General features: G+C 53.8%; 1 protein-coding gene and 1 pseudogene across 1 annotated transcript in view; one reads left to right on the top strand and one right to left on the bottom strand.

Annotated features, from left to right (window-relative positions):
- ALOX5 (arachidonate 5-lipoxygenase) overlaps positions 1-17,746 on the bottom strand; it is a 54,446-nt gene that overhangs the window by 2,282 nt on the left and 34,418 nt on the right. Inside the window, exons 5-12 of the mRNA XM_060033672.1 lie at positions 15,811-15,917; positions 13,667-13,839; positions 9,725-9,871; positions 3,608-3,811; positions 2,767-2,853; positions 955-1,133; positions 529-650; positions 57-157 (exon numbers count right to left, since the gene is read on the bottom strand). Of these exons, the coding sequence (XP_059889655.1) occupies positions 57-157; positions 529-650; positions 955-1,133; positions 2,767-2,853; positions 3,608-3,811; positions 9,725-9,871; positions 13,667-13,839; positions 15,811-15,917 (1,120 nt within the window). The remainder of the gene's footprint in view (positions 1-56; positions 158-528; positions 651-954; positions 1,134-2,766; positions 2,854-3,607; positions 3,812-9,724; positions 9,872-13,666; positions 13,840-15,810; positions 15,918-17,746) is intronic.
- LOC132439625 (zinc finger MYND domain-containing protein 19 pseudogene) lies at positions 5,763-6,479 on the top strand (annotated as a pseudogene).

The following is a 17,746-nucleotide window of genomic DNA, read 5'->3' as shown; positions in this document are numbered from 1 at the left end:
GGGGCCCTCAGAAGCAGTCAAGGTGGGCTTGGCCACCTCGCCCTGCCCTTGCCCACCTGGCCGAAGTTCACTGCCGCGTGCTGGGCTGAGGCCGTGAAGATTACCACAGTCAGGTACTCGGACAGCTTCTCCTTGGTCTTGATGGACTCGGGGAAGCCTAAGGCAGAGCCATGGGCTGGCTGAGGCCCCGACCCTGGGGAGGGACCCCCGACTGGCAGATACACGCCTCCACCCATACTGCTTCCTGGGTTCCCACACACCAGTGCTGGAGGGCCCGGGCGTGGGCAAGACTCACTGGGAGGGGACAGCCGCTTGGCCCAGTGTTCCTGTTGTTTCTGACCTGGGCTCTCAGGAGACACAGAAAGGCCCTGAGATGTCCCCTTGAGGCATACTGGTGGATAGGGGTCCCCTAGGGGTTCTGGCCCCAGTGCCAGGTGCTAAGGTGGAGGCCACAGGCCAGCACTGCCCAAAGAAAGTCAGGGAAGAGCAGAAGAGAGGGCTGGGGGCGGGGCAGGGGGACATCCCTACCTGAGGCCTTCTTGCCCCGCATGCCGTACATGTAAACGTCCTTCACGAAGTCCTGCAGCTCCTGGTCCCCTTCCACCACCTGGTCGCTCTCGTAGTAGATGTCCACCACCTCGGCTGTGAACCTGGCCCGGGAGGAGAGGCCCGGCTAGGAGTGGGTGGTCCAGCCAGGGTCTGCAGAGCGGTATCCCGGGCCCCACGGCAGAGCCCCCATCGGTGACGCTGTCACTCTTTAACGTCCAGACTCACGTCACATGCTCTTCCACCCCCGCCCCGCCCCAGCATACCCTCGTTCCCCCATCCCTGCCCGGACGATGGAGCCAGGCCCTGGCCCACTTTGCCAGCTGCCCAGCCCCCTGGCCGGGTCCATCAGCGCCCAGGCCCACTCCTCCTGCTGCCCAGAGCAGGTCCCACAGCCACAGCACTCACTCCCTGATGGCCTCCCACACCAGGAGCCCGTCGTCCCGGTAGAAGTAGTAGGGGATGTCTTCTGTGTTGTCCATGCCCCGGGCCTTGATGGCCTCAGGGAAGCACAGGGAGCTGTAGGTCAGGTCCTGCATGGACTTCTGCACCATCTGCACGTGGCCACCGCCCCCTGTGGCGTTGGCCTTGAGCAGGAGGGGAGAGAGCGCCATGAGCCGAGGCTGGTTCCCCGCCTCCAGCCTTCCAGCCCCAAAGCTCAGCATGAGAAACTGTGAAAGGGCAGGAGGATGACCAGGCCTGCCGAGGGCTAACCTAGGTCTCATGAGGTGGGCGGGAGGGACGTGTGACTCGGAGAATGCCAAGGGCAGCCCAGTGAGAGGTTACGGGGAGGAGCCTCTGCCCGATCAAGATGTGAGGGGCTGAAGTGCAGAGACTGGGAGCAGCTACAGGAGGGAGGGGAGAGCTCCCGCCCCGAGCAGCGCAGCAGGGACAGCTGGCAGGGTGGAGCCTGGGCTGGAGCAGCCCTCTGGCCAGGCCTGCCCTTGTCCTGAGCACGGGCTGCCCAGAGCCCGAGCACTGCTCTCTGGGACCTGATCTTTGGGCACAAGACGGGGGCAGGTACCAGCCCCCAGGACCCTCACAACTCCGTTGAGAGCGTCTTGTGTGCCAAGGTGAGGGCTGGGTAGACGCACCAGCTGCTGAGATGCAGGCATACACACACGGTGGCTGAGTGCTCAGGGTACAGAACCTTCAAAGGAGGGCTTGGGTGCTGGGGGCCAGACACTGGTCCACTGTAGGCGTTTGACCCAAGCAGGACCAATAGAGTTGCTCCCTGGTACTTTCTATTTGGTTGGAAGATGATGTCACTGCGTGGGAACATGAGCTTGGAGCTCACTGTGATGAGGTCCTGTTCCCTCTCCCATAGGGGGAAGGCTGTCCGAGAACCCCGTCTGAGAGAGTGAGGCCCACACAGTTTAAAGAGTGGAAGAGTTCCATCCAGTGGCTTGTACCCTGGGGACATTATTCGAGTCCCTGGTCCCTGCGTATGAGGCATCCTGGTGGGCGGGGGTTGCTTGGGGGCTCTGGGCCCAGCACCTGGTGCTGAGAGGGAGGCCACAGGCCAGTGTTGCCCAGCGAGACACGGAGCTGGGAGCTGTGGCTCCCGAACCCGAGTATGTCCAGGCGTGTGAGATGACACAGTTCCTTTACAGCTGCAGCTGGTCTGAGATGGGTTTTGTCATTTTCCACCCAAATGGTGATTCAGCCCTAGTGATCATCTGGCCCGCTCACTAATGGGAGATGAGAAAGCGGGAAAGTTGCAGGTAGGGCTGCCGGGAGGGTCCAGGCGCGGTAAGCCTCCTGGGGGGTCAGAACAGGGGTGGGGTGCTGCCTGAGAGGGTGTGATGGGCAGGGGGGACCTGAGCCCCCGCTGACAGGGCGAGTAGGCTGGGAGCACCGACGGCCTGCAAGGGCAGAGTGTGGGAGGCTGTGCTCAGAATGATGGGCGGCAGAGTGGGAGGGGAGATGCAGGGCCCCAGTGTGTAAGAGGTGGGGAGGCAGGAGGATGGAGAAGGGAGGGAGGAGGTGACGGGGAGACCACGGTGAGGAGGAAGAGCAGGTGGTGCTTGGAAGTGGCTGGGTGGGAGGGGTGGACGTGGGCCAGGGAAGCTGGGAGGCTTCACTTGGAGCACCTGCAGCCTCCCACCCTCCCCAGGCCTCCACCCCAGTGCCTAGGGGGCTGGACCTCAGGTTGGAGTGGAGGCCGCCGAGGTTCTGAGAAGTAGGTGCCTGCCGGGCCGGGCTCTTCGGGGCACCCACCTTGTCAAAGAGGCCGTACTTGCAGATGAGCTGCTCCCGGGCCTTGGTGTTGATGGCGACGGTGAACCGCACGTGTGCCACCAGGAGCTGGGTGGAGGGGCAGGAGGAGACATCAGAGAAGGCCGGTCGGGGGCGCCTGACCAGGTCTGTGCCTCCTCGGGGGTCCTCCGTGGAGGGGCGATGCTACAGGCCTCAGGGAGGGAGTGAAGCTGACATGCTGACCTTCACTGTGGAGCCGCTGCCAGCGGCCTGGGGGATGGGCGCCACTCTAATGTTCTAATGCATAATGGTCGTGATAAAAATGATAACAGTCAACACTTACACAGAGCATAACTGTGTGCTAGGCACTGTTTGAAGCTCTCAAATCTGTCAACTATTTTAACCCTGACAGTAATCCTAGGAGGCAGGCATACTATCTGAACTGTTCTACAGATGGGGAAACGGAGGCACATAGAGGTAACCTGAGCCTGCAGTCACCCCAGCAGTCAGTGCCGGTAGGATTTGGGAACAGAGGAGGGCAGTGACAGTGGGGGCTGCCGCCTGGGATCAGACAGGGTCACACTGAACTCTTCTGCCTCTTCAAAATCTGCACACCTACCCAAGGCGAGCCCAAGCTGGAGTAAGGCCCCAGCCCTGTGTCCTCAGGATCCAGCAGGCTCAGAGCCACTTCCTTCCTTGGGGGTACTTACCCACCTCCCCAGCATCTCTCCAGGGGTCTCTTATGGCCACTCCCAGCCACAGTCCTGTGGGGATGTCAGTACCCCTCTTCCCTCCCTTCTCTCCCCCACCCCCCCATACCTGGATACCCTCTCCCACCAGGTAAGGCAGCAGCTTGCTGTACCTTGAAAATGGGGTGCACAGCAGGCAGCTGGCGGTACAAGGCGATGCCAAAAACCTCAGACACTAGATGTGTGCGCAGAAGGTGGGTGATGGTCTGGTGGATGTGGAAGTCACAGGAACGCACCCAGATTTTGGCCAGAAGCCAGTCAGACTTTGCATCCGAAGGGAGAAAAATGGGGTTCTCATCTCCTGGGACCTGGTTGAGCTGATACATTGGAGAAAATACTGCAGTATTTCGCTCCAGACTGCAGCCGCAGAAGAGCCTGGCCTCTCAGGAAATTCCAGGAGAATCCAAATTTCTTAAACAGTGACTTTTGAATTATGAGAAGATCATGGAGGAGGGCAGAGGCCTAGAGATCGTATTTCCCATCCCAGCTGCATCACTTACTACCTGTGGGACCCTGGGCAATGTAGCCTTTCTGAGCTCTGGCTTTGCCATCTGTAACAAGGGCACAGTGTCTACTCACCTCACAGTTATTAGGAGAAGTGAATGAAAGAGCATGAAGGCATCAGCAAGGAGCAAGCACCGCCATGTGTGAAGGCTGTGGTCTTCCACCTGTTCCCCATCTCCGCTCCTCCCTCCTGGTTCCACCTGCTTCTCTGCTGCTGCTTTTTGGTCTCCCAACTTTCCTTTCCTCTGCTCTCCCCTTAAATGCTGCTGTTCCCTAGGCTCTGTCTTGGTGCTCCTGAGTTCCCTTCTGGCCCAAGATTAGCAACTCCAGTTCCTGGGGCTCTAGGGCCAGCATGATGCAGTGTCCCAAGTCACTGTCTCTTGAACCCAGCCCTGCAGCCAGGTGCCTCCTTAGTAGAGGCTGGCTTGTCTTTCCCTTCCCCGTTTCAACTCCACACTGGGGCAGGGGTGATTTTTTTTTCTAAAATGTAAATCATGTCAGGTCAATCCTGTCTTTAAAAACACCCAGTCACCTCTTCGTGCCAGAAAATAAGGTCGCCAAACTCCGTGATCTGGCCCTGACATATCTACATTATCCAGCCCTTCCTGCCCAAGCCCCTGGTCCCTAGCTTTCTCCATGACAACAGCCCTTGGCATTCCTGGGGCTCTCTCCTAGCGCCTGGTGCAGCCTCGGGACCTGACAGCCCAATGTCATGTGAGCCTGCAAGGTAGTTGCTGTCATGACCCATCTTTCTGAGGAGGACACAGAGCCTGGGAGGGGTGGACACATGGGATGAGAATGAATTGTCCAGAACAGAGGAGGAGAGTGGTGGAGCCGTCATAGGAACTGGGAGCTGGGCCGGGTGTTAGACTCTTGCTGGGAGCAGTGTGGTGGGAACAGGGTGACCCAGGAGAAGAGCTGCCTGAGATGTGGGGGAGCCAGACCAATTTGGGTCCTCAAGGTCATGCTAAGTATTTTGGAAGGTAATTTCCCTGTCTCTCCCTCAAAAACAGAGATGAGGTCCAATAGAAATATAATGCAAGCCACAGGTGGAATTTAAAATTTTCAGGTAGCCCTGTAACCAAGCAGGACCCTATGGGGGTCCTTCCAGGACAGATCCCCTCCATGTCCTCTGCCTGCCTCTTGTCTATAGAAAAACTTTAGCCTCCTAGGCCTTCCCTGAGTTCCAAAGAATAAATTTAATCAGAGAAGTGCGAAAATGCAGAAATAAAGGAAAACAGTCAAGCAAGATAAAATAATATACTTTAGCCATTAAAACAAAGTCAAGGAACTTTAGTTCCTCCTCAAGGGCTATAGATAATATTCTGAGCCATATACTTTGAGCTGATTTGCAGATACTGAAACCCCCAGCAGGTGGAAGAAATTAACTGTATGCTGCCCACAAGCACACAGACCCCAGACCAGTTGGAACCAGAAGGCTGATGCTGACTCCCGATTACCTCACCACCAACCAATCAGAAGAATGTCCATGAGCTGATCACACATCCCACAAACCCGCTCTCACCCTGTCTTTAAAAACCTTTCCCTGAAAGCCATTGGGAAGTTTGGGGCCTTTTGACCACTAGCTGCCTGGACTCCTTGCTTGGGGCCCTGAAATAAATGCTGCATTTTCCTTCACCACAATCTCTGGAAAAGAGCCAGCTGTGCAGCTGCACCAGCCACAGACCTTAACCTGAATGGGAACCTTGTTCCCATCACCAGCGGTGGGAGCTTTTGCTGGGAGAGAGGAGCAGAGGCAGTCAGATGAGGACCAAGTACACACTGATAGATGAGCAGAACATCCCTGCTGGTGGAGGGCTACTCCTTTGAGGCCTGGATGGAAGTAGACGCAGATGGAAATGGTGCTAAGATACTTGTATATGCCCTTGACAAAAACCGAGCAAGAGGGTCAGGAAGGCTCCTTCCTGAGCTGCTGTGGGAGCGATGGGGAGGTGGGGCTGGGGCATCGCTCCCCGTTTCAGGTGATGCATCTCAATGCTGTCACTGTGGACAGTCGCCTGGACAACCTGCAGCTCGTACCGTGGGGTTGGCGGCCCGAAGTCAGAGACCTCGAGCAAGTGAAGGGAGCAAAGCTTATATTGGCTTGCAATTCAGCAGCTTCCCACGGACCCCATAGCGGAGCAGTTCCCCGTCCTGAATGTGACCCGGTACTGTAACACCAACGGGGACGTGGTGCAAGAGGAGGAGACTCCCTGCACCTGCTACGAGCGCCGTTCCCCTCCCTGCGCGATGACCGAGAAGCAGCTCCGGGAGTTCAACATCAGGGGCCGCTGCCAGCTGGCTCACTACTGTGGCTCCCAGGGCCCGCGGAAGGACTGGTGCGCCCACAAGCAGCACTGTCAGGAGAAGCTGCGTCCCTTCCAGCACGAGCTCGAGCCGGAGCCTCGAGCCGCAGAGCAGCAGTGCAGCGCCCGCGCTCTCGGCTTCCAATCTCCCCGGGACTCGGCGGACGCAGGCTGAGAGCCAGACCCGGAGCTGCTGAACGAACCGCTCCCGCAGCTGCGCAGCTGCCGGGGTTCCCCTCACAGCGCACTGCCGCAGCGCCCCCTAGTGCTCACCTAGAGCAGAGACAGCCGGGAGGCGTCCGCCAGGACCCTTCTCATTATCTCTATGTTAATTGTTCGTAAACTCAGGTACAGTTTTTTGAGGCGGAGGACATGGGGGGCGGGGGGGGGGGGGGGGCTGTCGTGGGAAGGCTCCTTAGGGTCCTGCTCAGTAACAGCCACAGTAATAAAAATAAAAACCAACGGGTGAACTTTATGTTAATAATACAATTTTATTCTACCCAATCTCTCTAAAATGTCATTTCAACATGTAAATAATAAAAATTCTATTTTTTTTCTCGTTCTAAGTCTTCGAAATCAGGTGTGTATTTTGCACTTCCAGAGCGCCTTGGTAGGGGCTAACCACATCTCAAGGGCTCTAGAGCCGTGGGTGGCCAGGGGCTCCCACGCTGGACAGACCGGCTCTAGACAGCCCACCCCGGGCCTGCTCACCCAGGACAGAGCAGTGCAAGGAGAGCAGAGTTTGACCTTCACGATATTTTTGTTTGTTTGTGAATGCAATTAGTTGTCAACCTTTAAATATCAGTACTTTCACATAAAAATCTGGATTAATAGGTTTTCTTGGAAAATTAGGAGGTCTGCGAACTCTGAAACCATGTTTTCATAGAACAACACTCCAGCCCCTTTTAACAGTCCCAGCTCTCAGGCTCCCCACTGCCCCACCTCTCCCCTGGCCCCTCCCCTGCTGCCCCCTCAGTCTCGCCCCTCGTACTGTTGTCCTGCCCCACCCCCTGTCACTGCCCTCTTATTGCCCTGACCCCCCCTTCCTCACCCCCCTGCCCCGCCCCTCCCAGTGCTTTGCTATTTTGCACTGACTGCGCGGCCCCACCCACACCTGACTCTGCTGGCAGAGCAGGTAGGATGCCTGCTAGGCTCTGGTGCATGCTCTGTGGCCAAGGAGACCTTCTGCTGCATGCTAGGGGCTATACTTGTACTATCTCATTTATCCCTCACCGTGGCCCTGCAAAGCAGGTATTCCTTGACATTCCCATTTTACATAGGGGGAAACTGAGGCTCAGAGTGGTTTAGCAGCTCTCCCAAGTCACAAACTGGTAAACAGCTGAGCTGGGAAGGGACCCAGTGCTCTGCCTACTCCTTGGCAGTGCCTCTGGCCTTTCTCTCCACTCTCACTGCTTAGTCCAGACCCTCACTTGCTATCATCCGGAACTCTTACACCAGCCTTGCAGGTCACTCCGATTTGGGCCTTCCCTCCCACACATTCTTCCCACCCTCCCCACTCCCCTCCAGGCTGTTAGTGATGCTGTGGAACTCCAGAACGCTTGGTGTTCTGTGTTTAAACTTTGGGAGGGGTGGTGATAAGGATGTAGCCTTTTGTTTCTGATTAGGAAAGATTATATACTTACCGTAAAAAATTCCAATCATTACAGAAGAGCACAAGAAAGAAAGAAAACATTTCATAATCCAGCCTCTTGGCATATATGCATATTTGTGCAATTTTCCACACATTGATTAGCGTTATAATCAAGTCTGTTGCTACTTTCTTTTGCTCACCTGTGCCCCAGCCAGTTCCATCCCAATGTTCCCAACCTGGTGACCTGTGTCCTTCTGCGACTCCCCATGCCCACAAGAGTATCTGGTCACATCTGTGGTGGGCCCTTTCCTTGCATTCAGTTGACATAGAAGAGATCGTATAATCTCTACCCTGTATCTTGCTTTCTGCTGTTAACTCATAGCTGACTCAGGTCAGCTGGGATAGATCTCATTTATTGGTTGTAAAGGTGGCGTAATAGTCCATGGTCTGGACATAAAAGGTCTCTGGAGGACAGGCTGCTTCAGAGGTGCCTGAGAGTGGTGAACAAGGTTCCTAGCTCGGCTTACTTCTCCATCACTTGTCCCTTTACCTTTTGCATCAGTTTCTGAAGCATAGGGCTTCTTTCTGATAGCAGCCTGGGCACTCCTTTGGAGGAGAGGTGCCCCAGAGACTGGGAGACTGGTGAGGCATGAACTTTGGAGCCAGAAGGCCTGGCTCGAGCCTCAGCTCTGCCGCTGACTACCCCTGTGCCTTGGTTTCCTTATCCGCTTAAAATGATCAGTAGCACTAGTGCCTGCCTACTCAGAGGGTTGTAGTGACAGTTACATAAATAAAGGTAGGTCCTGGTCTGAAACCCTGGTGGCCAAATGTTTCAGAATTCATAATTTTTAGGATTTTCGCAGTGTGTCCATTTCATCATGTGACACCTCTCTCCCCCTCCCTGGGTCTGGGGCAACACAACATTTTACACTCAAATATGTTAGTATTTCTGCAGTGAAACGTATGCATTTCATACTAAGTGAGAGAAAGCCTCTTAAATAGCCTCTCCTGTTGGTTCACAGCAAGCTTTGCTGCCAATGAATTTGCTACACATTTTTGGTAAGTCTAAGAGCTTTAGAATTTTTTAGATTTCAGAATCCAAGGGGTTGTGTGTAGGCAAACCCTTGCAATAGCCTTGGCGGTTAACATCTGGCAAAACTAGCTGCTATTACGCCCACGGCACTCAATGCCTGGTTCATGGCTGACTCAAAGTACTGTTTGCTGAGTGCTTGTCTGCCTTCCCCTTAGGGGCCCCTGTGCAGCCTCCCCCGTTCATGGACCCACACCTCATCCTGGCCCGGGTGTGGTTTCCTGCTGCCTGCATACCAGCTCCCACAGTGTTGCAGTGGCCTCCTTCTCCATCATCTCTGGTGGAGACAAGAACCCCGGGGCACATGAAGGGAGCATCTCAGGACGGGAACAGTTCCTGAACTCCATGGTCCCCTCTTGGCAGCCTCAGCTTCCAGCTCAGCTCACAGCCTCACTTGCCTGGGCTCTGCTGGCGTTTTGATTTGGGGCTGGTCACGACGCTGGGGTGGGGAGCCCAGTGTGCTATCCCAAGGCAGGTCCTCCTCAGAACCAGGAAGTTCTCAAGGGTATCTTGGGGAGTGGAGCCCTTTCTGCCCATTGTGGTCAGCCCTCTCCAGGACTGGCAGGAAGCCCTAAGTTCCTGTTTTTCCTGTCTACCTGGAAAAGCCTTCAGCAGGACACTCAAGGCAGAGCTGCCTTCTCCTCCTAGAGCTTTGGTGGTGCCACCCAGGAAATCCTCCCTGAGCCCTGACTGCTGAGGGTAGAGCCGCCCGGGAAGAGAACAGGTCCCCTCAGCCTACCTGGATGGCAATGGGGACAATCTTGTTGGCCAGATTCTTGTACAGCAAGCAGATGGGCGCAGCAAGAAACTGCAGAGTGCAGGGGTCTGTTTTGTTGACATCGATGCCATCCAACAGCTTGAAGTCCACGATGAAGATGTTCCCCAGCTGTAAGAGGCAGGAGGAAATACATGCAAGTCAGTTGCAGCCTGAGATGGACCCAGCAACCAGGCGCAGAGGGAGGGAAAGGGGGCTCTGGCTGCCCTGGCAACTCAGTGGAGCTCAGAAATTTGTAAAGTTCTTGGTCCTCTAACTCAAAGGCTGACTGACATCAGTTTTCACAGGTTGCGGTGGGCTCAGTAAGGTGAAGGAATGGCAGTGGCTCTTCCGCACTTGCTGTACCCGAAGTCTGCCTGACCCTCGTGAAGGATGTTGAAAGATCACCCGGAAGGACACAGTTTAAGAAGAAGAAAGTAGGCAGAGTTTAGATGAAATAAATGAGAGAAGTCAAATGCCAAGAGTGATGCTGCAGGACTCCACTTACAGAGAGTTCAAGCTGGGTAAACTCAGTGTCAGGGTCAGGACCAGGGCCACCCTTGGGAGGAGAGACGGAAAGGGGGCAGGTTCGCAGGTGGAAGGCTCTGAGGGGTGGGGTCTACAAAAGTAGGCGTCCACCGCGTCAGGAGGGGGTCGTCAGGGCCGGGGGAGGTCTTTAGAGGTGGGTCTTCAGGGGTGAGGAGGTCTACAAGGGCGGGGGGGGGGAGTCTGCAAGGGTTGTGTGTGCTCTGTGTCCTGGTCTGAGGCTGGTGGCACAGCGGGGTAAGGTGCAAAGTCATTGGGCTTGCTGCCACTCCTGATTCGTGCCCTTTTCCGTGGATATCATACTTCAATATAAAACAAATATGCACCTGGGATTTGGGGAAGGTAGAAAGCCGCCCACCCCAGACTACACTTGAGTCCCCTAGAGGGAGCTTAAGCTGAGGGCCGCAAGGGCTCCTTTCGCCAGAGCTGGAAGAGTTCGGGTGCAGGACAAGCAGCGCTTCTTCTAAAGCCTTTTGTGTTTTAAGCTAGCAATGGAGGCAGGGGTTGCGGTCCGGCTGGGGAAGGGGGCCGGGTCTACAGCACGGTGGACACTGGTCAACAGGTGCTCAAGTCAGTTGCACGTCCACGACTCTGCCTACAGAGGGCGCGCGGGGGCCACTGTGCAAGCGCTTGAGGGGACCAAGGCACTAGAGAAGCTCAAAGCCTGGCCATCACCTTCCTCCTTTTTTCGGACGCAGAGGACCCTGGCAGTTGTCTGACACCGGTGATGAGCTCCGAGCAGTCTGCTCGAGATGCATTCAGGGCAGGAGTGGGACGGGGTCGGGGAAGGAGGGGATGGTGCCCTCGGCCAGCCAGGGAAGAGGGAAGTGGGGAGAGGCTGCTTCCAGGATAGCAAGTGATGGCCCCTTGGGACACCTTGGCCAGAAGTTGGAGACACTAGTCCCGGTGGGCACAGGGTTGGCTGGGCTTCTGTGATGGGCTGGACAAATGCCTTTCAGAGCGGATGTGGCCATCAGTGACCACTGTGCAGAAGAAATGGCTGCCGATCAAATCTTGAGCGGACCCAGGTTGTTTAACATGATGAATGAAAGGCTAAAGGGAGGCCCTGGGAACCCGGGGGCCTGGGGTTTGGGTCTGCCTATGGGGCATTTCTCTGTTATTCCAGGCCACCTCCTCTCCCTGGGCCTCAGTTTCATCCTGCTGGAAAGTGAGAGCACCAACCCTATCTCTCAGTTGATATTCTAGGTTCTGTAGAAGATGCTGGTGGTCTTGCTTGTCTGGTATTCCTGTCCTCTCCTGTTGGTCGACATAGTCCATTCTCCTGACCATAGCGATTGGTTCAGGGAATTATCCCAAGCTGGACCCATGACACTTGCTGGAAGTGTTGGGAAACAGGGACTTTCTTTCTGGGATTGGGTAATGTTTGCTAAAATGGTGGAAGGTAAGTCTGAAGCTGTTGGTGGTCATCTTTACCTCCACAAAAGGACACCTTCCTAAGGAAAAAAATCCAACAGAGGCAGAGAATTGAGAAATGGAGAAATGATGTCAATGGATTATCTGAACCTTGGACCCAGCTATGCCTGAGCTAGTCGCTTTGCTTCTTCTTTTTAAAAAAATCATTTATTTATTTGGTTGCACCAGGTCTTAGTTGCGGCACGTGGGCTCCTTAGTTGTGGCATGCGAACTCTTAGTTGCGACATGCATGTGGGATCTAGTCCCCTGACCAGGGATCGAACCCGGGCCCCCTGCACTGGGAGCATATTGTCTTATCCACTGTGCCACCAGGGAAGTCCCCTCGCTTTGCTTCTTGCTGTTGCCTCAACCAATGCATTTCTTATGATTTTTGTGACTTGAAACTACAAAATCCTAATATAAAGTCTAAGAACTAAAACACTCTTGAAGAGTTGTGACGATGACTCAAAAACAACAGGGGTAGAATTTCTCTATTCATGTTGCAAAAAAATAATTGCATAGGTAAAGATTAAAAGAAAAAAACTTTGGAGTTTTAGTAGGCCACAAACTTAATGTAGATCATAAGATGCTGCCAAAGAGAAGTAGCAGAAATGACTGTGGGAATTAAGAACCATATTGTAGGGGATGGAGCGACGTATGTGTAAGAGATGGGTGGTGTGTGTGTAAGACTCCAGTCAATGGTGGCTATTGGATTATTGCTTCACCACCCAAACCACAGCTGAGCATCAAGACCATAACTCAAAGGAAAGACGACCACTGTGGTGGCAAGCACTCCTGAGCGGAGGCTGTCCCCCTGCCAGGGCGGCTGGGTGCACAGATGGCTGCTCAGTCCCTTCCAGTTCTAGGATTCTCTGGCTTTTAAGATTCAGTGATTCTCTGATTTGAAGTTTGAAACCAACAGCACTGAATCAATGTTACTACGTCCAGCAATTAAATCTACAGGGGAGAACTGCTGTGTGTGCCTGTCTATGTGGGGACAGGTTGTCACCTGTCCACATGACCAGGTGGGGCAGGAGCCCTGCCTGGGGACTTCAGCTGGGCAGGTGGCCCTCCAGAGTCAGGTGGACAGGGTGTGAGGGCTGGGAGGTCTGTCCACAGACGGCACTGACCATCGCTCTCTTTCTGGGGCCCCATGGTGAGCTGAGCAAGCAAGACAGGGTGACTGGAAACAGCAGAAGGCCGCCTAGACACCTGGGGCAGGTGGCAGGAGGCCTGGTCATCCTGGCTCTAGTGGGAATGGGCCAACTGATGGGAGACTAAGGCCAGTTCCCAGAGCCTCAAGCTCCTGGCATGGAAGGCGGCTGACACTGAGTCCTACCAGAGGAGGAGCTTTGAACCCCTTTCTGTCTCAAGACTACAATAGTCTTGGAACTGGAGAAGGCTGACCCTGCAGACGAGGGCCAGGAGAAGGGCTGGGGAGAGGGTGAGGACAGAAGCAGAAGACCAACACTTCTAATTAGGAAGTCAAAAGTTCCATCAGTTTTCTCCTTTTTTTTTTTTTTTTTTTGATGCAAGGCTTGCTTTTTTCTCCAGTTTCTTTACCTTTGCAAGGCGGGTAACAATTGATAGTCCTGTGTGTAAAGCATCTCTCACAATGCCTGGCCCACAACAGGCCCTTAGTTAGAGGGAGCTCTTTTAATCGTGATATTGATATTGAAAATATTGATATTATGCTCTAAGACCTGCACATCACGGGGAAATATCCCTCTCAATTCCTCCACCCATGCTGGACAAGACAGTTTTCATAAATGCTCAGGAAAAGGAAGAGGTCACTTCACTGAGGGCAGTCGATCTTGCCATCAGCCAGACAGATGAGCCTGGAGGTAGCAGCCTGGGGGCCAGCGAGCAATGGCCAGCAGGAAGTGGTTTCTGCCCAACAGAGTATGACCTGGCCACCTGAGCTGAGCCTCTGGCCCGGGCCACCGTCTCCAGCCAACCAGGTTCTACCTCAACCTCCTGCTCCAAGGTGAGCTGCCGCTCCAGGCTGCACTCCACCATCTCTGTGGTAACCGGGAGATTCTCTGGCAGCTTCACGCAGCGCTGGATCAACACAGGGTTGCAGCCGTTCAGGAACTGGTAGCCAAACATTAAGTCTTCTTGCCAGTGATTCATAACCTGCTCTATGGAGGAGAGAATCGGAGCTCAGCCTGAGTTCTGAGCCGGGCTGAGGTCTTCCTGATGCTAGCGGAGGGCCAGAGTCCTTGCTGGGTCCCCTCTCCCAGGCACTCAGTGGACAGCCCACCATGCCCAACTGCTTGACCACTAGGTCAGGCCATGACACCACCCCATCCTCCCTGAGCTGGCCCTTAGTGGCTCAGAAGGTTCCTGGGGAACCCCTTTCTCAAGCACAAAAACAAAAATAGACAAATGGGATTGCATCAAACTAAAAAGCTTTCTGCACAGCAAAGGAAACAATCAACAGAGTGAAAAGACAACCTACAGAATCGGAGAAAATCTGTGCGAACCATATATCTGATAAAAGTTTAATCTTCAAAATATATAAGGAACTCCTACAACTCAATAGCAAAAACACCAATAACCCGATTAAAAAATGGACAAAGGAGTTTTTGTTTGTTTGTTTTTGCGGTACGCGGGCCTCTCACTGTTGGGGCCTCTCCCGTTGCGGAGCACAGGCTCCGGACGCGCAGGCTCAGCGGCCATGGCTCACGGGTGCAGCCGCTCCGCGGCATGTGGGATCTTCCCGGACCGGGGCACGAACCCGTGTCCCCTGCAGTGGCAGGCGGACTCTCAACCACTGCGCCACCAGGGAAACCCTGGACAAAGGATTTGAACAGACATTTCTCTGAAGACGACATACAGATGGCCAGCAGGTATAGGAAAGAATGCTCAACATCACTAGTCACCAGTGAAAGGCAAATCAAAACCACAGTGAGATAGCACCTCACACCTGTCAGGATTCTATTATTAAAAAAAAAAGGCAAGTGTTGGTGAGGCCATGGAGAAGTTGGAGCCCTTGTGCACAGTTGATGGGAATTCAGGATGCACAGCTGCTATGGAAAACAGTGTGGAGTTTCCTCGAAAAGTTAAAAATAGAACTGCCACATGATCCAGCAATCCCACTTCTGGGTATTTATCCCAAAGAATTGAAATCAGGATCTTGAAAAGATATCTGCACCCTCATGTTCCTTGCAGCACAATTCATAACAGGCAAGATGTGGAAACCACCTAAATGCTCATCTACAGAGGGATGAATAAAGAAAATGTGGTATATACACACAATGGAATACTATTCAGCCTTAAAAAAGATGGACATTCACAATATATGACAGCATGGGTGAACCTGGAGGACATGATGCTAAGTGAAATAACCCAGTCACAGAACGACAAGTACTGCATGGTTCCACTTATATGAAGCATCTGAATTAGTCCAGCTCAACAGAATCAAAGAGCAGCACAGTGTGGTGGTTGCTAGGGAGGGGTTGTGGGGAGTTACTAATCCATGGCGTGAAGTTTCAGTTAAGATGAGTATGTTCTAGAGGTCTGTTGTACAACACTGTACCTATAGAAAAAGAAAAGAAAAAAAAAACCCAGGTCCTTGTGCCCAGGAAGCAGGGGCCCTAGGATGAGGGAGAAGGAGGGGAGCGGGGGGCACCCTGGGGAGGAGTTTGTGAAGGCAGTTTCCCCCCTTGCTTGTCTCCTTAATGTCTCTAATCTTTCTGTTGCTGTGTGGTCCTTCCTGTGCCATCCCTGGCAGTTATGATGCTACTGTTCTACCAAATACATCCTAGTCCAAAGGAACCCACTGTTGCTTTCACGTAAATGCTTAAAAAACAAGCTAACTCCTGCCTTTTCTCTGTTCAGAAGCATAAATGATTGATTTATTTAAAGAAAAAGTGTTGATATTTATGAGACTTTCGATGGTGAAATGAGGTTGAGGGCGCTCAACACTGGACATCCAAGGAGGAGAAACCTCTGGCCATGAGGGTGATGCCCAGGGGAGCGTACTGTGTGGGTGCAGGCAGTGCTGGCCTGGGGCACAGGGAGGCCTCGTGCTGGAGTGGGTGGAGCAGCCCTTTCCCACGCCCAGGCAAGGCTCCCCAGCACCATAAGAGCCCCCAAAGCACACTCACCAGAAATGGTGTTGCTGATCCTGAGGAAGATTTTCTCAAAGTCCGCGAAGTCGCTCCAAGAAGACTGGAACATGTGCATGAAGCGGTTGATGAACAGGTTCTCCATCCTGCAGACCGAGACACGGCGGCGCCCCTGCACGCTCTGGCCTCACCTGCCCCCTGCCAAGCCCCTCCGCACCCTGGTCTCATGGGGCCTCTAGGGGACTTGAACCCAGGGCAGCTCCAAGGGGGCAGCTGATTGGCCTTGTGGAAACCAGGACAGAAACTGGCACCCACGCCCATGCTCTTCCTTCTGCGTTTCCCCTAAGAAAGAGACCAGTCGCCTGTCCTCGACAGCAGTCTACAGTGCTCTCTTCCCATTCACACGGGCTCTGGTCTGTGCCTTCATTCATTCATTCATCAGACTTTTTGCTGCCCCAAATTGATGCAAGCTTCCAGGGACAGAGCACCGTTATCTCCTATGTAGCTGCTCTCCCGAGTCTCCTGGATTTGGGGGGATAAGCAGTTTAGTGGAATTTAACCCTCATTTACTTTCTGCCTAACCTTGGCTCTTTGCCTTGTGCTGAGGAGTCCATATGCAAGGCCAGAGAGGGCAGCTGAGATGGATGCAGGTCAGCACAGAGTGTTAAGGGCCTGGCCGAAGATCCCAGCTCCATCTCTTCCCAGCCATATGGCCTTGGGCAAATCCCTAACCTTCTGTGCCTCAGTTTCCTCATCCATGAAACGGGTACAATAACTGTCCCTGCCTCACAGGGTTGACATGATATATAGAAAGCATTGATTTGTAAAATGAGTTCAACAAATATTAGCGACTAGTACCATGATTATCACTTACTGTTAATATTAACGTCTGCAGCCTTAAACTGTGGTGTTCTGGAGGGACCAGTGGACAAGTTCACAATCCAGGCTACGGCACAGAACTTTGCCCTCTCCCTCCTGGGGTCCTTCTGCTTAATTCATTCATCCCTTTCTTCCTTCACACTCAGTTCACCTAAGAATCTTTGCGTCTGGCTCCTCTTTACTTCCTCTCCTCTCTGCCCTCCTTAAGTGCTCTCACCCAGGGCACTGTGTGTCACATCCTAGTGGCTGTACCTAAAGAGTCAGCTCTAAACTCCCCGATCTCGCTGAAGCATCTGACAACCAACCCCTTTTTCCTTGACACTAAAATGCTGACCCCCATGGACTTCATCCCTGCTTCAAACCCCCATGGTCCTGCACCGCCCACCCCCAGCAGTAAAGGCTGGGATCCTTGCCCAACTCTCTGCGTTGGCAGCCTCAGCTCCACTTCCCTACACAGGCCCCCACTCTGGTCCTCCTGGATCACGGAGTTCTCACCGCCCTGAAAGCCATCCCCTCCACTCCTCCAATCAGCGTGGTGAACTCCTATGCATCCTTCAAGACCCAGGTTGGGCCTCTCTCTTAGAAAGCTTTTTTCTGATGCTGCATCCTCAGAGCTTCCTCCCTGCCTCAAGTTTTCCCAGTGCTCTTTTCCAAAGGAATATCTACCACATACTATCGTGATGAGCTGTCCATAGCTTGGTCTCCACTAGACTGTGAGCTTCTTGGAGCTGGGACCAAGGGACCACTTTTGATTCATCTCAGGCCCCCACCCCCAGGAGCTCAATTTGCATTTGTCAAAGGACAAGCAGCAGGTAGCCTCCTCTGGGCCAGCTCCCGTGGGAATGGAAGAAGCCCAGAAGAGCCAGCAAACAGGCAGTAACAGAGCCTGAGAAGGTAGCTCCCTGGCCAGTCTCCTTCCTTGGGCTCAGGAATGAGGACAAAGTCCTCGCAAGCATCCAGAATGGAGATACTAGATACTAGGTCTACACTGTGCTAGCCCGCACCGCAGAGGCACTGCCTACGTGAGTTCGTTTAAATCTCATAACAATTCTAGCAGTTAGGCAGCACCAACCTCATTTTATAGGAAGGAAATGGG

Source organism: Delphinus delphis, chromosome 16 (assembly GCF_949987515.2).
Source record: "Delphinus delphis chromosome 16, mDelDel1.2, whole genome shotgun sequence".
NCBI lineage: Eukaryota > Metazoa > Chordata > Mammalia > Artiodactyla > Delphinidae > Delphinus > Delphinus delphis.
This window is presented reverse-complemented; position numbering and strand designations above follow the sequence as displayed.